A 22,269-nucleotide genomic window follows, 5' to 3' on the forward strand; every position below is an offset into this window, starting at 1 on the left:
AAAAACATAAGTTGTGGAGTAGCGTGTTCTTTTATTCAACATGAGCCTGTAAAAGCTTTTAGTCACAGGAAAATCAGCAGCAATTATTGAGCATATTTTGAGTAGCTGTTTTACATGCTTCTGGCTGTAGTTGAGTGTCTCTTTAGGGCACTTCAAGCAGATGAAGTGTCACCTCTACAGCTGTTCTCTCAGTTAAAGTGTGTATCTCCTGCCCGCCCATCTCCATGTTCTGTCATGGGACAGGTAAATAATTCAAAACTTCAAGCCGTATCAGATGTGGACTCCTCTCTCTCTCTTACTCGCCCTCTCTCTCCCTATAATAGGCATAAACAAGGACCTGAAAAAGCCATTACAGACATAAGGAGAGTGTCATCACACAAAGAATAACTACAGCGTGAAAACTTTCACCGTCACAGGTGCGTACACCCGTCTCTTCAGTGTTTCTCTGTAAATGTTTTCGACATTCTCCTCTGGAGTTGATTGTTCATTGTTGCTTTGCGTAGCGTTACGTGTGTATTTTCCAACAGAAACATGATGTCTGGTGTGAACAGTGACCTTCTGCACAGATCAACTTTGAGTGTTTATAATGTGAGTCTTCTGTTACTCTCATTTAAGTTGAGATCAAATGAAAATCCTCATTAATTATTAACATTATTACACGGCTCTCTGGAATACTTGATTGTGATTGGTCAGTCGTGACGTTCTGTGGTCGATATTTTGTAAATGAAAAGCACTAAAATTTATTATCAATCATTTTCCCAGGCCACCGATTTCAAACGTATCTGAGCCAGTGTCATGTCTCTCGTATCACTCTTCAGTCTTTTATCACATTGTAAAATAATTTTGAATTAAACCTCAATATTTTGTTCATTTATTAGCCTTGTAATGAGCAGGAAACATACAGACAGCTGATCATTGATGCTGTTATTTAGAGAGAATAATTAACTGTGTACATCATCACTTACTTATATTTAATAATACCCCAGCATGGATATTGACGGTATGATGGTGTTGTTTGGGTTATTCAGAACCTCATGGATCAGTTTAATCCCGGCTTGCAAAAGCTGGTTACTTTAGGAAACAGCTACATCAACGCTTTTCAAGGTGAGCAGATTGTTTGTGTGTGTTTTCAAATAGACTCCTGTAAGTGTATTGAACTTTTTATTGAAGGTATTGATGTTTTGTTTTGTGTTTTGTTATGGGTTCTTTCTGCTTTCTTTTGGGGTTTTTTGTTTTCTTTTGGGTTGTTTTTTGTTTTCTTTTGGGTTGTTTTGTTTTCTTTTGGGTTGTTTTTTGTTTTCTTTTGGGTTGTTTTGTTTTCTTTTTTTGTTTTTCTTTTAGGTTTTTTTCTTCTTTTTTCTTTTGGGTTGTTTTGCTTTGCTTTTTGTTTTTAGTTTTGTTGAATATTGTGTTTTAAAATACGTTGAAAAACGTATGTAATAAAATGGCAACCCTGCTTAAAAACCTATTTAAACCAGCCTATAGTATAGTGGTTAGCTAGTCTGCCAGTCTGGTTTGGCTGCTTAGTCTGGTCTGGTCTGTTTTTATGGTTTCAGAGGACACTTTATTAGTTGTGTAGGCTAAAGACCAGCCAAAAACCAACTTGACCAAACCAGCAAACCAACACAGGCTGATTTTAGCTGTTATTATCATCAGGAAATGTCTAAATTGACTATACTTTTGTGTATGTGTGTGTATCAAAGCTTTGACTCTGACAAGTGAGGCCTACTTCAGCGCTCTTGCTAAGATGGGCGAGCAAGCTCTCAACACATTATCATCCAGATCACTTGGTAAGACTCAAGATGTGTGTGTTTTTGTGTCTCCAAATCAATGCCAGTTGGGCAGATTGTGCAGCAAGATGTCCATAGAGTTTCTATCTGTACTTTCTGGCTGTCTCAGAGCTTGTTTGTCCTTCAGACAATAGATGTTTCAGCAAATGGTGTCCAGTGGCAGATGCTTCCTCTCCTCTGTCATAAAACACAAGATTTGGCTCGGTGAAACCCTCGGCTCACTGCCCATGTAATGAGTTTTCATTCCAGTCATACGCGCAGAGCGCCATGGCATGATGAGCATCAGAACAAAAAATGTAGGGGCTTAAAGATGGAACAGCATGAATAAAATAAATAAAGAGTAAATATCTTTGAAATTACTACAGGCGTATAAACCTGAATGTGACAGGTGTGTGTGCGAGTGTGTGTGTGGGTGTGTGTGTTAGAGATCAGGTGTCCATGTGAGCATTGAGACATGCATTATTGATGCATGGTCTCATTCTTTCACCCCTTCAAATTCATTGATTCACCTCAGCACATTACACTCATTATCACGATGCACATGTTCATAAAAGAAGACTAAAAAGTACCTTGTTTTTTTGGACAAGCTACATGATAAATGTTGGGACTTAAAATGAACTAATATAATTAGGTATAATTATACATATTTGTAATTCTAATAAATCATAATTATAATTAACCAAAAATCATAATATAAGAATGATTAATTAATTAACTTACAAGAATTATTACCAGTTCAATTGAATCACTGTAATATTTAATTTATTTCTTTAATAAAGTCATTAAAACCATTTACTCGCCCTCATGTCATTATTATTTTTTTATTCTGAGGAACACAAAAGAAGATATTTTGAGAAATATTTAATTTTTTTGTCCATACATTGAAAGTCAATGGGGTCCAAAACAACATTTTTGGACCCCATTGACTTTCATTTTATGGGCAAAAACATTCTTCAAAATATCTTCTTTTGTATTTTGCTGCAGAAGGACGACATTTGGGTGGGTAAATGATTTTGAAAAATTGAAATGAAAAATTCTGTGGCAAATTACTAGTTTTAGTCTCTTGGTTTGTTACGGCTCAACTGCATTAACTTACACAACTGACTGAACAAACACAACAGTCTCCAATCAATGATACTGTATGATATTAATATCCTTTACAAAAACCTACTCCTCCATTTCTGCACTTATTAAATATGTATTCTTAATGAATTATTGAATGAATGTGTTTGTTTCCCAGGTGACGTGTTGATTCAGATATCAGAGACCCAGCGGAAGCTGACGGCTGAAGTGGAGGGTGTGGTAAGTTAAAAATGCAAGTTTTTCTGTCTGATTGGATTTAGAAACCATCTCCAACATTATTGTCTGTTTGCTGGACCTGGTCCAGTTCTGCTGGTTCCATGTGGAGGTTCTGCAGGCCATGGACAAGAATGTGAAACTGGATGAAGAATACATTGAAGTGAGTCTGAACCATCTATTGAGATATGTGTGTGTGTATATTGGAGCTGATGTAGTGTGTGTGTGTGTGTGTGTGTGTGTGTGTGTGTGTGTGTGTAGGGCAGTCGTAGAGTGTATGAATTGGAGGTGAGGAATCAGGCTGCTGCTCTGGAGCGACAGCTTAGACGGGGTGCGTTCAGAGACTCACTGGTAAGACCTCAAGTTTGTGTTCATTTGTGTGTATTTGTGGGTCGATGTTATTTTGGTTTCTGAATAACATTCAATCAGCCACCTTCTGGGGGCAAGAAGAGGAACGAGGCAGGGGATGAGGAGGGTATCGACAGAAACTAAGAAAAGAAAATTTAATGCTAAATGGCTGATAGGTCGTGAATGGCTAGTGTTTGATCACAATAATGTCGTCATGTATTGTCATTAGAATTAGAAGTTAGAATCGTTAGAAGTTAGAACTGCCAGAAATTCTAATAAAATAATTACATGCATTCAGTGGCACTCATAATTTCTCTTATTTTCACCGGAAAAAATTTGGCTAGTGGATATTCTGATTGGCTGGTAACTTTAGAAAGTTACCAGCCACATTGGCTGGTGATCAAAAAAGTTAATTTAGAACCCTGATTATCAGTAGTCAATGTTGTTCATGTCGACGGAAATTGTTGAACTCTCTTTGGAAATAAAACTATCTTGGTGAATTTTTTTATGTATATGATATTTTACTTAATACAAATTATTGTTTGAAAACAGTTCCACCTAAATAAAAATACACTGTTTCAACCATTATTTGTGCTCTGTTTTTGTGAAATGTAAAATATTTACCTCAGAATTCATTGCGCGCCAGTGACTACAGGATTTTTTTTTAATGAAATTGCCAGATTTCACTTTTAAATGTAAGTAGTTGGGTGTAACATCGTTGTCGTGTAAAGGTACCCTTAATCTCAGTTGAGTCCAAAATAATTTGACATTAGCATGTTGCTAAGCTAACAACTCAATAATCTAACAAACTCTTACCGATCTCAACTGATTCTAATAGAGTTTGACGTTAACATGTGGTTACGCTAATATCTCAGTAATCTAACAAACTCTTAACAATCTCAACTGATTCTAATAGAGTTTGGCGTTTACATGTTTAGGGCTGACTTCTAATAGTCGAGGATTCGACGATTCGATTCGGAGAGGTCTGATTCGACTATTAACCTCATAGTCGAATACATGGGCGTCAGTTTGGTTTGAAATGTGCTGGGGACAGAGACGCATTCGCATTTTCAGAAGGGCTGGGTACCATTTTTATTTAATTTTTTCAGGTCATGTTTTGAAAGACGATGTCCTGTAGCTTACTAATGTAAATAAATAAAAATGTATTCAAAAATCTGCTTCACATTTTCAGCAGGGCAGTGGAGCGGCTGTGAGTTGACTCCACACGGTTCTCATGGGCGTGAAAAAGCTTTACGTGATTTAATGTACCTAAACAACCATCACCAAATTTCTCTCTCATATTGCTCCTCATGTTTATGAAATGTTATGATATATGTGTGATATATATGTGTTTTTTAGCTCTTTTGTTTGAAATGGAAAAAATCTAGCTGCTATCTAAAAAAAAAAAAGAAAAAAAAAAGGTTCGACTATCAGTCGACTACGGCAAAATCTAACGAATCAGATTCGACTATGAAAATCCTTAGTCGAAAACAGCCCTAAACATGCTGTTACGCTAATATCTCAGTAATCTAACAAGCTCCTAACAATCTCAACTGATTCTAATAGAGTTTGGCGTTAACATGTTACGTTAACGACTCAATGTTCTTACAAACCTTTAATCTCAGTTGAGTCCAGAAGAGTCTGACATTATCGTATTGCTAAGTTAACAACTCAATAATCTAACAAACTGTAACCCATCTCAACTGATTCTAATAGAGTTTGGCGTTAACATGTGGTTACGCTAATATCTCAGTAATCTAACAAGCTCCTAACAATCTCAACTGATTCTAATAGAGTTTGGCGTTAACATGTTGTTACACTAATATCTCAGTAATCTAACAAGCTCTTAACAATCTCAACTGATTCTAATAGAATCTTGTGTACTTCCTATTTGTGTAGTGTTTGTATGTTGTCTTAAGGGTTGTTCACACTGTTTTGTAGCAAAATCAACCGGGAGTCATTGATTTTCAATAACAAATGACGAATTTAGTCAACAACTACCTTTGGCAATGTGACAAAGTCAAGTTCAACTTTTTCACAATGTGAGTGAAGACTAGGTTTTGGAGCAGGATCTGTGTCTCAGTTCTTGTATCTGTGTGTTTGCAGGAGGGCAGCGAGTACATGCAGTACCTGAGGCAGAGCCAGCATGAAATCCTCAAAGAGGAGGAAAGGAGGTATCGTTTCCTGGCTGAAAAGCATTGCGGACTTACACAGTCACTACTATACCTTATCAACAAGGTACAGCTGCTTTCACTGGAGTTCATTAGCAGTGTCCACTCAGTCATACAGATCCTCTTTCCAGTTCCTTCCAAAGCTTATCAGCCCACTGACTGCACAACCATTTCTCCATGTGTTGACAGACGGGAGTATCTCTCCAGCAGAGAGCAGATGGATGGAAAGAAAAAGTCAGCGAGAGCAGAAGTTCCAGACCTCGAACGCCCACTCCATCAGATCAAGAAGCTCAGGTGACACTGGAATGATGGGAATGAGGAGTAAATACTCCACGTTCCCCCACTTTTTCATGCTCTTTTCGGCTAACTGCCGAGCGCAGACATTTCCACAATCACATAATGTGAACAGATGGGTAGCTTTGTGTGGCGTAGAGTCCAAAATTACCTTTTTATCACATCTGTTCATTGTGGGTGAATTTACAAGCCATGAAATTGTGTTTTGCATTACTTAAAAGTAATGAAACGCTGTTTGCAGCACACAAATAGATTCTACTAAAAGATTATAAAGATAAATAGGTCTATTGTGCTTACTTGGAATAATGGGTTACACTTTATTTTTAGGTGTCATTGATACTGTGTAAATATATATTTAAGTACTGGGTAATATTAATTAACTACATGTACTTACTATAGGGTTTAGGGTAGGATTAGGATTTGGTTGAGGGTTAGTTGCATGTAATTATGCATAATTAACTGTTATTGCTATGGTAAGTACATGTATCTAATGTAACAAGGACACTGTAAAATAAAGTGTTACCTAATGTACATCGATGGATTGAACTTGTAAGTAAATAGTCAATTTTATGTTGATTTTCTGTAAAATGTCAACTAGCAAAAAATGTATTCGAAGAATGTGTCACCTTTTGGAGATTTTTTTATATACTGTCAATATTTTTTTTTACATTTACATTTTTGCCTTTGTCAAAAGCAACTTACAAACTGGGGGTTGTTAATAGTATTGTATAATGTGTGTTGTTTCCATTACTAATGGACCATTTACACAGACTGTGATGACGCATTTCCACAGTTTTTAACATCGTAACAAACAAGCAGTTTTATATTTACTTTTTGTTAAATAATGTATATATTTATCACTATTCTGTTATTATACAATTTCTTTTCTTCTTTTGTAAAGTAAAGAAACCCTATGTGGATTTGTATTTTTCTTTTGCTATTGGAGCAAATGGGAACGCAAAATTATATTTGTTGTAGTTTCTGTTCATCACTATAGAAGTTTACCCATCTATGACAACTTCCACTTCTGAGAACCCCAGAAATGGGGAAAGGGTCCATGAAGGGTCCCGAATTACTTTCCATTATGCTGCAAAACCAATTTTTACTCTTATTTCATGCTTGTTGAGTGTTGTTTAGAAGCTTGGTAACCCTAAGATTGATGTCTGTCTTGATATTTCTTGCAGTTAAAGAGTTCCCTGGGCTCTCTGCTGCAGACTGGAGACCGAGAAATGGACCGTGAGCCGCTGGGTAGAGTGCCCTCCAGAGGTCTGGAGACTCAGTACTGCTCATGTCCGAACTTTAGCTGCATTTCAGTCCAATTTTTATATTTACTTAACCTTGCTAACTTCCCTCCGTCTCGTTCGCACGTCATTGCTTACATTGGACGAGTATGGAAGCTTGTTTCCGCCACTGAATAAAACATTTTAAAAGATAATTGCGACTTTTTATCTCACAATTGCGAGTTTACATCTCGCAATTCTGACTTTATTTCTCAGAATTGCGAGATATAAAGTCAGAATTGCGTGAAATTAAGTCAGAATTCTGAGATATAAAGTCAGAATTGCGTGATATAAAGTCAGAATTGCGTGAAATTAAGTCAGAATTCTGAGATATAAAGTCAGAATTGCGAGATATAAAGTCAGAATTCTGAGATATAAAGTCAGAATTGCGAGATATAAAGTCAGAATTCTGACTTTTTTTCTCGCAATTGCGACTTTATATCACGCAATTCTGACTTTATATCTCAGAATTCTGACTTTATAACATAATTGCGAGTTTATATCTCGCAATTCTGACATCTTTTCTCAGAATTGTGAGATATAAAGTCCAATTCTAAAGGGGGAAAAAAAGACTTTTTCTTTTTTTTTTTTACCTTAGAATAGTTTATATCTCACAATTCTGACTTTATAACACGCAATTGCGACTTTATATCATGCAATTCTGACTTTATATCTCCCAATTGCGTGATATAAAGTCAGAATTGTGAGATATAAAGTCACAATTGCGTGATATAAAGTCGCAATTGCGGAAAAAAAGTCAGAATTCTGACTTTATAAGACGCAATTGTGACTTTATTTCATGCAATTCTGACTTTATATCTCACAATTCTGACTTTAAAACACGCAATTGCGACTTTATTTCATGCAATTCTGAGAAATAAAGTCAGAATTGCGAGATGTAAACTTGCAATTGTGAGATAAAAAGTCGCAATTATCTTCTTTTTTTGTGGCAGAAACAAGCTTCCATAGACGAGTGCCCATTACTGGCGAAACTATTGAAATGTGTTTAAATGGAACATGTTCGAATCCGCAATGGAGCCAATTTATTATTTACAATTTTTTTTCCCTTATGAATTTGTTTTACGCACCATTATATAGAGGTGCTTAGGCTGAAAATGAACAATATACTGTATCTGGGTAAAAAAAAAAAGAAAAAAAAAAGGTAGCTACAAGTATTATGTGGTTAAATGTCAAAATAACTCAAATATCATACACTAGAGTTGTGTTGGGTTTGGGGCTAAATTAAGCCTCACAAGTGTGTTGCATTGTGGTCTATGGATCTGCCTGAAGTGTACATATTGAGTATACTGTCCAAATAAACGTCAAAATGGCGGTGGCGGTGCTTAGGGAAGTTCATGAGTGTATGTTTAAAAGTGGAGTTAAATTGATCCTAATGTTCTGTTGAGATTGACCCCCCAATTACTGTATGTTCAAAATAAAATGTATTTCTCAAGTTATTAAAATCCTTGGGGTCTCAGTGAGTGGTTTAAATGTTCTTCTCTCCTTCTGTCCACACCTCTTCACAGCCCCGTCTCCTCTCCCCAGTCGTTCCCGCTCCAGCTCTGTAGGAGAGTCTCTGGGTCTGGGAGGCGGGTGCTCCATGAGGGCCATCGTGCCCCACCCCGCTTCATCCAACCCGGTCCTGCTGCCGTTCTCCCGTGGTGACGTGCTGACCGTGCTCATCCCAGAACCACGCAACGGTTGGCTGTACGGACGCCACGACTCAAGCCTCCGGTGAGAGCGTCTACCGTCAGTATCATGGCTAAGTCAAGTCGCTGGAAACTCCTTAGTCTTGTTTTTCTTTGTTTCTTTTTTAGTCAAGGTTGGTTTCCTGCTGCCTATGTGGCATCCATTGAAGACTTTGTACCTTTGGGCTCAAGGTAAAGTTGAGTATTAAATTGTAGCTACTTATAAATTGACAAGATTTGAGATTAACATCTTGACGTTTTCAGTTGTACGTCGCACCGAAGCCACAGCATGAACAACCTCCTGGAGCCAACCAGCCAATCAGAGCATTCAGACACCCAGAGCTACAGTGACAGCCCGTCCCCAGCGGTGCCTATGCGCCGAGCGTCGGCGGATCTTCGCTCAAACTCTCCCCTCCCCGAAAAGAAGGCGGAGTCTAACAACGAGGTCAAGACCAGCCAGAAAACCTACCATGAGATCCCGCCCCCAGCCCCACCACTCCGCCGTGGATCAGCTGACATTCGACCAATATCCCCTCTCCCTGACAGAAGGGCGGAGTCTCATTTTGAGAGCAAAGTAGAGCACAAAAATATTAATGAACTCGCGCTTCCAGCTCCAACCGTTCTACACTCTCCTCTCCCCGAGACCGAGAGAAAGGCCGAATCAACCTCAGAGGTGATTGTTAAGCGAAATCCACACTGTAGTTTTCCAGATTTTTTTTAATGTAATGTCAAAATGTCACCAAAATTTTAAATTCATAAAATATTTGATGCGTTTAAAATGATCTAATTTTATGTTAGATAATAGTTCATAAAACAGAAACATAGGCATCAGAAACCGAAAGTGAATTTTCATGGAATCTGCTGTTAGTTTGGAAAAGAATCTGCCGATTCATTCAGAATCAGGTTCTTGTTGAAACTCTCAATTGACTTTTTCTTGGTTAAAGTTGGTGATGTCTCAGGGTGTGTTCGCACTTGTCAAGTTTGGTTCTATTAAAACTCATGTGCGATTGCTCTGTTAGTGTGGTTCAGTTGAATAAGTGTGAACGTTGCCATTTGGTGCATCGAACAAGAGGACCGAGACGCTGAAAAGATGGGTCTCGCTCCACTTCCAAACAAACTCTGGTGCGGTTCGACTGAAATATGAACGCAACGTGGACCAAAGACATGTGAACGAACCAAAAACAGGAAGATGAGACTCTAAAAAGGACAGAATGCTCAGTCATACCTGTTGTTTCTCATCATAGTCATGATGTTGCCCATCACAGTTCGGTATTGGCATCAGAACCACATCATCTCGCAGCAGATCTGTGTGTGTGTGTGTGTGTGTGTGACGGAGGGATTCCTGACGCTGTTTTGACTCGTTTACACATTTTATAAGCTCTTCACGAGTTCTCAGCTGCTCAGAATACCATCATATGTAGCTACGCACACACAGCGAGCGCATTTATCCCAGAACACAGCAATGTTTTGGATGTTCGGTAAGTTCAGACGCAAAAAATACGCCATCAAATTTTTTGGTTTTGTATGGTGTATATTGGGGCCGTGTTAAAAATTACAGTGTGAACGCTAAGCGAACCAGAACTAAGTGTATCAGGATGTGTTCACACTTGTCGTTTGGTTCGCTTGGTTCATTTGGTCCTGGTCCGCTTAGCGTTCACATTGTCATTTTTATCACCGAACCTGAAGGCATAGGAATACATTTACAACCTTATTGGTCGGCTTTTATGACGTATATTTTGCGGCAGAACTTACTGAATACACCGAAATTAATGCTGTTTGCTGGGATAAATGCACTCGCTGTGTGTGCGTAGCTACATATGATGGTATTTTGAGCAGCTGAGAACTCGTGAAGAGCTTATAAAATGTGTAAAGGAGTCAAAACAGCGTCAGGAATCCCTCCGTCACACACACACAAACCCAGATCTGCTGCGAGATGATGTGGTTCTGATGCCTGTTATGAACTGTGATGGGCAACATCACGACTATGATGAGAAACAACAGATATGACTGAGCATTCTGTCCTTTTTAGGGTCTCATCTTCCTGTTTTTGGTTCGTTCACATGTTTTTGGTCCATGTTGCGTTCATATTTCAGTCGAACCGCACCAGAGTTTGTTTGGAAGCGGAGCGAGACCCATCTTTTCAGAGTCTCGGTCCTCTTGTTCGATGCACCAGATGGCAGCGTTCACACTTATTCAAATGAACCGAACTAACAGAGCAATCGCACATGAGTTAGTTTTAATCCAACCAAGCCTGACAAGTGCGAACACACCCTCATTTTCTTTTTTGGTCCGGACCAAAAGAACCAAGAGAACCTGAACTACAAGTGTGAACGCACTCTGTCATATTTGGTGTCAATTTGAGTGCCATTGTAAACCCTTATCCATGTCCGCAGAGGCCAACTACTCATGGACAACCACCAGAGCACCCTCTTTTTCCCAGGTATTACACACGTTATCATTTTCAATGGAAGAGTAGAACACTTTTGAAATTAGTTTCATGACAAGATTATGTATATGTGTATTCATACATAAGTGGAGTATTTCAGTAAAATACTGATTAAAATAAAATAGTATTATTAATGTAAAAAAAAATTTTGGAGAATCACCATGAATTAAGTCACAATTAAGTGGCAAGTAAGTAATGACCTTTTTTTTTTTTTTTTTCTAGAGGATCAAATCCTTTTGCCACGGTGAAGCTCCGGCCCACAGTCACCAACGACAGATCAGGACCACGGATTCACTGACAACACCTGTCACAAAAAACATCACCTGCACTCTGACTGGTTCAGAGTCTGTACTAACTTGATTTGTTGATAAGTATACAATTTAAAGGCACTTTTTAAACTAAATTTAGTATTTAATTTGATGGCTATACCCAGTTGTGTAGCGACACTCTCTCAGTGCATTATTCACATTTTCTTTCAGGAGTTAGCTAAACCATTTAAAGGGGTTTTATCAGGATAAATGGATTCACACATACTATTAAAACATCCTCCAAAAAGGCCAAAAGTTAATGTTTTATATTAGATCGACACATCAACAACACTTACAAACACGTAAAAGAAGGTAAAATTGTCATAAAAACTAAATTGACTGTTTTTCAAACTAAACATCTTGGCTAACATATATAGGAAAAGTATATGGCCCCTTTAAATTCACAATAGATTGTGTTATGTTTTATGGTGTTAAGTCTGATCACTAGGTTTGTTTTCATGTGTGCATCTGTCTGAATGTTGTGTATTTGATAGGTATTATAATCTGTATACGTTTAGAGTGTTTTTTTTTTATATAGGTTTAGCACAAATTTCAGGTGTTTAGGTGTTTTTCAGCACAATTATTTATTTATTACAAAGGGAGAAATCATGTATTTATTGTGTGTACTTTTGCGTTGGATTTTGCTTCTCAAGGTGAGCATCAATATTTAGTCATTTTGGTCATTTTAGGGTTGTTAATTTAATGCGATTAATAGGGAAAAAAAGAATAAATTAGCACAATTAATGGCCCTTGACCCATATGTAAAATCTGTAATTCCATGGCTGCAATTTAGTTCATTTTAGTTAAATTAATTGAATTGACAGCCCTACTTTTGTCAAATAATTCAAGATTAAGAGAAGGAATGTAATACACTCTGCACTAGAGGAGTCAAAGAAATAAATGAAAACCGCAGTGTTTTTTTTTTCTCAACGCATGGCTTTATTTTATCTCTCTTCAATATTTTTTTCTCTCATTTCGTCTAATCCTTCTCTTCATATATTCATTGTGTTCTGTGGCTCTAACACAAGAGAGGAGCGAAACAGGGAAGGGATGACAGATGGAGCGAGATAAGGAGAAGAAAGGAGCATTTTGAGGCATAAACAGAAAGAAACGTGCCTGAATGAACAAAAAAGAAGAGATGGCTGGTGAAAGCAGTACAGGAATCTCCAGGTTTTTAAGAGAGATGTTGTTAGCTAACTAAAATCTACAGAGATTGTATATATATAAAAAAAAAGAAAAGGTAAATAAATAAATGTGGTATAAGGAGGCGGTTGTGCTCCTGGCTCGTGGCAGGATGTGTAGAGACGTACAATATGATTGGCTGTAGGTATTCACAGGAGAGTAGTGTTGTAAAGGGTTGCCAAATATTGACGATTTACTCGTGCACCAAAGCTTCAAATTCTGAAAGAAAATAGCAGGTGACTGGATTAGACTACTTTTTATCATTCTTGACAAGTTGTACATGTATGTTCAAATTCAAGTATGTGGCACAATGTTTTATAATGGCAGAGTTTAAATTTTAGAGGTACTGTTCCTTTAAGAGTGCTAGTTCTCTCACCATCTATGCCAATTTTCCCGTCTCCATCCTTGTCGGCAGCAGCGAGGAATGCTTTGGTCTCCTTATCGGTAAGATCTCTGCCATCTGCAGCAAAACCCTTCAGCACAAACCTGTCCAAGAGAAGAGATAAAACTCAATCTGGCAACCCAGGTCACAGCTTGAACACAACTGTTAAGTGACTGAATTTAAATACTCTTGAAAATTGTTCTAGTGTGTGAGTTAAGATGATAAAAGATGATGACTATAACAATAAAGTTAACTATAAAGTTTTAATAATCGTTCTAATTCTGTGACAATAGGTAAGTCCACATTACAATAACAATACTGTTGAAATCACTTTCAGAATTATTTCTTCCAGCTGATGAACTATAAAAACATTGACAGCCAATCAGAATCCATCCTGCTTTAAAGAGCTTGAGTATTTAAAGTGGCAGATGGCAAAGCTTATGATAAACAGAAAGATGTCGTGCGTTGTGGACTCGAATATAGTTAAGTTTATAGTTATTGTTCTTACTTGGGTGCGGTTTAAACCTGAATTAGAGGTTCAAACCACCCAAACTGTTTTAATTTGTATCATGAATTGTTAATTCAATTAACTAATTTAATTAATGAGATATCCATTAACATTTAAAAATTCAGTTTGGTAGTTGTTAACGAACAAAAAAAAGGTCTACCCTGATGGCTCTCTGTAGAATTCTAGTCTTAAAGGGACAGTTCACCCAAAAATTAACTACATTGGACCCCATTGACTTCCATAGTATATATATATATATAATTTATTTATTTATTTATTTTTTGATGGGGTCCATCAATTGTTTGGTTACCGACATTCTATAAAATATTCAGGTTTGAGACAACCTGAGTAAATGTTGACAATTACAATTTTTGGGTGAACCCTTTAAGGCCCATTCACACCAAGAATGATACTGATAAAAATATAGTTCTAAATATAAAAGAACAGCAGATTCTCTAACGTTAACGGCACAGAGAAATTACATAATTGGAATCACTTTCGTAACAATTTTTCCAGCTGATGAACGATAAAAAACATTGACAGCCAATCAGAATCCATCCTGCTTTAAAGAGCTCAAGCATTTAAAGCGGCAGATGCAATAACAGCAGCACGTGATTAGAATAAACAGAAAGATATCGTCTGCTAGTGTGGACGCTAATAAATGTATCCTTTTCTTTATAGTTATCGTTGTTGGTGTTGGCCTTTTAATTTCAATCTGGCAACCCTGCACTTCCCTGCTGTTGGCCAATGATGGACAGTCATGTGCTGATAATAATAAGTAATAGGTTGACAAGGCTGCTGCCAGAGGTGATATATATAGCAAATCAATGCAAACGGGAATCGCTCGCTCTGTGTCCTTGAGGCCAACAGGAGACCGTAATAAAGGTAGAATGAGACACCAACACTGAAGACGGGCCAAAAGACAAAACTAATTTATGGGTCTTCATTCGGAGAGAGTTGGCACAAACATAAAAACATGCAGCCGCTTGTGAAGTGTCTCTCACTTAAGCTCCTCCTCCTCGATGAAGCCGCTGGCGTCCACATCCAGAGCTTGGAAGACCATCTTCACGTTGTCAGCAGACAGAGCCTTCAGTCCCACCACATCAAAGAACTTCTTGTGATCGAAGCTGTCCGCAGCTGTTTATGAGAAAACAAACTTCAGCTGATGGCATTTACTGCTGTGTAGCACTGTCAACTACAAAACATTTTCGACTCATGCGTCAGTATGTAAAAACAAATGAAACGAATGCGTACAGTGGAAGTCTTACACCAAAATAAATGTTTTAGTACACACTGTTTGGAAAGTAGGCTAGAGCCACAAAATGAAAACATTATACATGTAGGCATGAGGCTATTGTGCTAAAGCACTTACAAAGCTGTCAATGCAACGTTCATAAACATTAGAGCTTTCGCATGATATGCACAAGGATACCAACGCTTTAGCATTCTCTTTCAAAAATACTGTGTTTGCAAAGTTCACAAAGAACTCAAAAGTGAAACAAGCACACGCAAAGTTTCTCGGGGGAACGCAAACAAATGCAAAAGCATTGAACTATAATTTTTCACATCATCATCATCAAAAAAAAAAAAAAAAGTCTATCTCCATAGGGGCTTTCGGACTGGGTACTTCTAGGAACTAGCCACCAGGGTGGTTCCCCGAGAACTAATGGTTAACCTACGAACGTTTTCCTGGTTGCATTCGCACCGCCAGTAGGAACTCAGAAGTTGTAAGCTGTGCTTGTTGTTGTGACCTTAACATAATCATGTTTCTCTTGGTCCCCTCAAAGTTGCGTTGGATTTTCTCCTCAGCGTAAAGGTTAAGAGGCCCGTCTATCATTGTTTTCCGTGTTCGTATTAGTTTGTGGAGTAAATATATAGGCTATAATCTGTGTGTTTACATAGCTTTTTTAAAATGGCGGGTGCTGCGTGTGTTCGGCCAATCAGCGTACACTAACGTCACTGGTAGTTCCTATAGTGCTGGTTTAGACCCTACTCTGAAATAGGAGCTAAAGTAGTTCCTCCAAAAGGAGTTCCTACAACTAAAATCGTTCCTAGTTCCTGAGGTGCGATCCTGGTCCTTTTACCAATAGTTCTAGGAACTATGAAAAGGCTACGACATATTTTAACTGTTTACGTTAGGAATTACATCTCATAACCAGATGTTTATCAGGCTAAAAAAGTAGTCCCGTTTAAAGAGATACTCCACTTTAAAATGAAAATTCTGTCATCATATACTCACCCTCATGTTGTTTCAATCCTTTATGAATTTCTTTCTTCTGCTGAAGTAAGATATTTAGAAGAATATCAGTAACCAGACCGTTTCTGGTTTCATTGACTTCCATAGTATCTTTTTTTTCCTACTATGGAAGTCAATGAGACCAGAAACTGTCTGGTTAACAACATGAGGGTGGGTATGATGACAGAATTTTCATTTTAAAGTTGAGTATCCCTTTAAAGGATGACTCAAGGCTGATTTATACTTCTGCGTCGGACCTACGCCGGAGCCTCTGCGCTGTAGGCAACGCGTTGGTTTTCATTTATACTTCTGCGTTGTTGTCCACGTTGACGCGCGCAGAGGGAGCATGTGAAACCCGAGGGAGCGGTCCTAGCAGACCAATCACAGCGCTTGTGTCCGCATAGAGTTGACGCGTTGTTACATTTTTGGAGAGGTGCACGTCAGGGTACGCGCGCTACACACAGCCTATGACGTAGCTACGGCGTAAGTTCGATGCAGAAGTATAAAACAGGCTTGAGTCATCCTTTAAAGGGATACTCAACTTTAAAATGAAAATTCAAGGCCTCATTTTACTTCTGCGTCGAACTCACGCTGTAGCTACGTGTGTGTGAGTGAGTGAGTGCGTGTATATGTGCCAGTAAATTTGTGCGTATGTGTGAGACGGCACGCGATGACTGGTCGGCAAGCAACGTGGACAAGAAACGACATGTTTCTTGTCCACGACACGACAAGATTTTAGGAGTCAAAATCGCGTAATCCGACACAGTGACTATCGTAACGGACAAAAAAAATATATATATAATAATAATCATGTAACCTGAACCAGGCATAAAGTGTTACCAATTATTATTATTTTTACAAAACTCACCTTTGAATTGATCAAGGGCTTTTTTGATATCGTCATCTTTCAGAAGGTTTTTCATGGCCATCTTGACAGCTAGAGAAGCCAGAGAGAGAGAGAGAGAGAGAGAGAGAGAAAATATTAGGCGCTAATAACTGAAACAGAATGGGTGCCAAAATGTGTGTGAATCAAGACTAAAGGATTTCCCAGCAGACTTTGATCAGCACAGGGACACATTTAGTCTTTTTCGTTTACAGTGTAATGCCAAAAACAAAACAAAAAATTCATTACATTCTGTTTTTCCATATATGCATGTGAAATACATCACAACATACACTTATGCAATTGTAGTCTTATGAAATGGAAGTAGGTTTTGTTTATTTTTATTGGCAGGGATTTAACAGTCAAGTCTCTAATCCAGTGCTAAATTTATTGTGTTGTCTCTGTTTATCTGTTAGATTAGTCATGCCTTTCTCTAAGAGTTTAACAACTACATGCTGGTTTTCTATCACTTCTATCACCTTCTCTAAGACCTGAAACATACTTTTACGTAAGTACATGAACACAAACCCTAGCAGTGTTTTCAAGCAGTTTGGTGTGTCAAACTCAAATGGCAAATGGCAGTTTCTATCCAAAGGTACTGATGTTGAACAAAATCCTTCTCCTGCTGTATCAGCTTACTATTGGATCCATTGGTGTCCGAGTTCAGGCAACTGCTGCAAGGAACACTAACCAACAATGAGATCCGCTGCCAAGAGAACAGATTCGATTGCTCTCATCTTGGCCTCTTACGATTGCAAGAGTTCCTGTCGCCCGTAAATAACTTTACAGCATTCATACACTGCAAAGGTGGCATGCATAAGGCATGACAGCTGTGTATGTGTTTGTATGTTTGTCTATTTAAGTTAAGGTATGTTTCATCCAAGTGTGTTGGGTTGGGCGGACAGGCCTTCGGAGAAGAATGTGTTTGCCCTCTTGAGAAACTCTATCCTTCTGTAGTTTGAACTATATATGTGTGTGAGATCACAGATTATAAAGTGAAGTGACATTTGAGGTGTCTCCCTTGTAACGCTAAGAGATCTGACTTCTTAACCTCATCTAACACTTCACAACTGCAGCAGCCAATCAGAGCTCGTGTCTAACACCAGATGTTGAACCAGGCTTTCCACTTCAAAAGTGTTAACTTTACACTTTACAAGTAAATGACAAAAAACATACCCTAAAAACTCTAAAAAAAAATGACTGCTACGAGAAATCGTTGGCTAGCTAACACTAGCACAACAAACGAGGAGAATTCAATTTCAAATGTAAAAATACATGGCATGATAGATGAGATGGTGTTTTCTTTACGGTTCTTCCTTGCACAGCAGGTGTTTACAGGCTCTATGCAACTATTTATGCAGCTGCTACAGTAACCTCACCAGAATAAACTACTTAGACATAGATATAAATCATACAGGTCGTTCTGATGCATGGCTGTCAAGAAAGATAGTAAGGTTTTTTGACAAATAACCTTCTGACGAATTACAAGTGATTTAAAAAGTCACAAGCTAACTTTACACTGTAGAAATAAAGATAATTGAGGCACCATTTGGGGTGGAGATCTCTGGAGAACATCTAGACACCTTTGAGGAACTAAAAAACCCACAAGTTCTTGCAAGAACTTTCAACTGTCAATTGAAATATACAAAGAAGTTCCTCAAAAACACAATTAGGATGTTTGAGGCACCTTCAAATGGCGTCTAGAGGTTCTCCCGAGGGTTCAGCCAGTTTGGAGGTCTGAGGAAATAGTCCCCTAATAGTCCCTAAAGCATCTTTAAATTTTACAGTGGTTGCTTTTGGTTATATGGTAAGCCAGGTTATGCAAACAACCCAATAGAAAGAAAGAAATGATAATAAAATGTTCCTCCTTGACAGGAATGAGATTAAGAGTTGATCAAGTCCTGAAGAAAAAGACCCCGATAATCTGTTTCTCCTCTCAAAACATGGATTTCCCAAGATAATTGTCTGGAATCAAAATTCAGAGATCTCAGTATGAACCCAAACATTTCTCATCAGATTATTTCAAGACTGAATGATTTACTCTTACTTTATGTTAGCTATTGTTTCATTAATGTCTGTTTTTTAGGGAATTATCCAAGAAAACGATATGCCTAAACTCTATCCATACCTGTATGAAGGGAAAGCTGGCGGGAGGATAGACTTGGAGAGAGAAAAAGAGCCCAAGGTGAGAGATGGGGGTCCACTGGGTGTCTTATATACTCTGGCTTAGCCTATGTCTATTTCAGGATAGACCGGGTCATAATGCAACACGCAGGAGAATGAAGGATTGTATGTGTGTCTCTGTGTGTGTTTGAGAGAGATCACTTTCTTGGTGGCCTAACGAATCAAATGCTACTATTAATAATCGGGTCTCATTTGACTTCTTGTGTCCTCTCAGTAAATCACTGTCTACTTCTCTCTCTTTAGCTTATAGCTCTGTTAAAAACCCTAATGAAGTGCCTTGCTGTCGACTGCCTACATCCTGACTGAAATGGAACCAAGTGACAGATTTGAAATGCTCCTCCTATACAGCAACTCTACATGCCAGGAGACTCGGTTTTCTTCTCGGTAGATTCAAATTGACTCACAATTGATTCCAATGGAGCTCAATAGTGAGCGAGTGTCAGAAAATGTTTCCGTCAACACTTTTGGACATTGAACCAAACCAACCATGCGTTTTTCAAAAGAAGATCGTAGAACCAGTGGCGCCATTGGTCTCTACGATCAACTTTACCCAGTGTTGGGAACGTTACTTTAAAAAAGTAATTAGTTATAGTTACTCACTACTTGTTCCAAAAAGTAACTGAGTTAGTAACTGAATTACTCTATAATAAAAGTAACTCGTTACCAGGGAAAGTAACTATTTGCGTTACTGTAAAAAAAAAAGAAAAAAAAAAAGTTGCTATATGTCAAAGAATTTTGATTTTTTTTTTAGCAGTTTTTAAGTCAGTTGAAATGAGTAGAACAGGTGTTTGTACATAACTTTCAATATTTATTGCACGTCGACAGACAGCAAGAGGTTTATCCTGCACTTCAAGCATTATCTTTGTAAGAAAAGTAAACAGTTACACCATATAAAGTGCATTTAACTCTGCAAATTAAATCAACCTCTCTCAACTTTTTATTAAAAGTTTTATTAATAAAGTAAAGGCATTGGACCAGTTTATTTGTAGTGCACTGACTGTGCACATTATATAAGATTAATATATTTGTTTTCCTTAAAATTTTAATTAGCAGTAACTTAAACACTTTTTGATGTTTGAACGCCTCACACACACACACACGCACACAAATGTAAACACTTTACGACTTTTCGATCGCGCCCGCGCCTCTCTCTCTCTCTCTCTCTCTCTCTCTCTCTCTCGGTTCAATACGAATAGGGGAGCGCGGGGCACAAAGTAACGCTTTTTGACTTTCTCAGTTTGTGTAAATCTACTTATGGTTCAGAGTATTTCCCCCCCCCCCACATTAATTTCCCACATGTCTAGTACAATTATGTGTTTTTGTTTTATTAATACAGTATATACTTTTTTCTTGATATACCCCGAAAGAATGGAAGTGAAATGTGACAACATGCCCCATAGGTGGGGTACATTGTAACATGTGTGGGGCACATTGTAACATAACATATGACAGCTTAAAATGTTATCTGATCTAATAAAAAAAATATACAAAACAAACTAAAATATTTTCTAAATAAAATACAATTAAAAAACTTTTTCATACAAAATAATGGCAATTTTTAATAATTAAATATAAACTAATTTTTGAGTTTTGACTACGAACGCATGAAAACACAGCTATACAACATAGTTCAAAACAAATAAATAATTAGTAATTTCTGAACATTGACTCTCAGTCTTTATTCACCCTTTTCTCACGTTTTCTCAAAAAAAAAAAAAAACGTATAGAATATAATGGCATATTTCTAATAGGGGCACATTGTAACGCAGTGTTACAACATGCCCCGCCTGCACAACTGGGATTCAAACCCTGCTAGTGTCTTCTGCTCGTTAGTGAAGCATTAAATAACTGTCTCAACTGTTAAATAACATCTTGGAGATTAAAATAATATCATTTTTGTCTTATTTTAAATAAACACAAAAAATAGAGATGAAAAATTAACTTAAGTAAGAAATTTACTTTTGCTATGGTTTAATAAATGTCTATGGATATCTTCAAAAAAAATAATAATTTTGGCGGAATTTTTTTTTCTATATAGTGTTGATATGGCAACTAGTAAATACACAAAGTTTCGTCATCCTAGCATGTGCGGAAGTATTTAAAACAAGCGTGTTACAACTAACCCCGTGTTACGTTGTGCCCCGCGCTCCCCTACATGTACCGTTCCACCCCTAGTTCTTGCCTTTGACCTCAATGAATTTGAAGTAGTGCTTATATCTCCACCTTGAAAATGCCAACTTTTCATCGGATTGCTCCTGACTCGCCATCTCTGCTGCTTCATCGAATCTGTTTAGCTGGTGTGTGTGTGTGTGTGGCGCGTGTGCTGGCATGTGTGTAAAAACACTGGCTCTGATTGGCTACCATGAAACACATGACCCTGCCTTAGCCAATCATAATCGCTTACCTTGTTATTAACCCACCTCCTCAATCGCTGTGCGAGCCAGGGGTGCGTTCGGATTACAGTTTATTCAATCAATGCATAGTAACGCACCGCATTTAACGTTCAGTAATGTTAACGGCGTTGTAACGACGGGAAAAGTAATTAGTTAGATTACCCCGTTACTGAAAAAATAACGTCGTTACCTAACGCCGTTCTTTTAAACGCCGTTATTCCAAACACTGACTTTACCCTCAATGCTTTTGAGAAACGCAGCCCAGCTCTGAAATGAATCAGAATACAACATTTGATTTGAGGCACAAATTATTCAAACATTGAAAGAAAATTATTGTGAATGAACTACTCATCCCACAAAGTATTGCATATGACAAAATCGAATCAAAAAATGATGGTTAAACTATCAACTTCAAAAACTATCAAGTCAGTGATCATAAGTATAAAATACAAGTCATGTTCACGCAACTTTTAGTATGAAAATTCGGTCTGCATGCGATTTGTCTGTTCAGAGTCAGACCAATGCGTAAAAAAATGCCAGATGGCCTGAATGAAAATGTCATTTCACCCTCTGACAGTAGGTGGCACTTAGAATGCCGTAGAACGCTTTAGAATGTTTCAAATGCGTAACGTGACGTCATACACTACATCTCAGTGACATCAGAGTTCTAGTGTGACATGAAGTAACTTTCAATACAATTTTTTTCAAGTATGGAGTTGCGTATTCGGACTCTCAGACTCGAATGGAACATGCCGTTAATCATATTTCCAGGCGCTTGTCATCGCCATTCAAGCCCTGGTGTTAAAATATCTTTGTCCGATATTTACGGTGATTGAGCCATGTGCCACCACCGAAAAAAAAGACCCAGGATGGGTTTCAC

The 22,269-nt window shown here is 37.9% G+C and overlaps 2 protein-coding genes across 3 annotated transcripts; one reads left to right on the forward strand and one right to left on the reverse strand.

Annotated features, from left to right (window-relative positions):
• Positions 1–516: 516 nt before the first annotated feature.
• On the forward strand, positions 517–12,860 carry baiap2l2b (BAR/IMD domain containing adaptor protein 2 like 2b). The gene is made up of 14 exons (XM_081384154.1): positions 517–588; positions 1,029–1,104; positions 1,704–1,790; positions 3,031–3,092; positions 3,178–3,249; positions 3,348–3,437; positions 5,541–5,672; positions 5,795–5,899; positions 7,084–7,165; positions 8,706–8,913; positions 8,997–9,059; positions 9,132–9,540; positions 11,261–11,307; positions 11,536–12,860. Exons 1-14 carry the CDS (start codon positions 532–534, stop codon positions 11,609–11,611), a joined length of 1,566 nt encoding a protein of 521 aa, XP_081240280.1. The 5' UTR covers positions 517–531; the 3' UTR covers positions 11,612–12,860.
• On the reverse strand, positions 11,873–21,360 carry pvalb7 (parvalbumin 7). 2 transcript variants are annotated; one of them, XM_081384155.1, is made up of 5 exons: positions 21,220–21,360; positions 16,798–16,866; positions 14,698–14,830; positions 13,180–13,289; positions 11,873–13,022 (listed from the first exon to the last, which is right to left on the reverse strand). In XM_081384155.1, exons 1-5 carry the CDS (start codon positions 21,275–21,277, stop codon positions 12,997–12,999), a joined length of 396 nt encoding a protein of 131 aa, XP_081240281.1. In that variant the 5' UTR covers positions 21,278–21,360; the 3' UTR covers positions 11,873–12,996. The 2 variants fall into 2 exon arrangements, with proteins under 2 accessions (XP_081240281.1, XP_081240282.1); XM_081384156.1 differs by lacking the exon at positions 21,220–21,360 and adding an exon at positions 18,941–19,009 and having other exon boundaries at positions 12,552–13,022.
• Between the last annotated feature and the right edge of the window lie 909 nt (positions 21,361–22,269).

Source organism: Scardinius erythrophthalmus (assembly GCF_964197995.2).
Source record: "Scardinius erythrophthalmus genome assembly, chromosome: 14".
Classification (NCBI taxonomy): Eukaryota; Metazoa; Chordata; class Actinopteri; order Cypriniformes; family Leuciscidae; genus Scardinius; species Scardinius erythrophthalmus.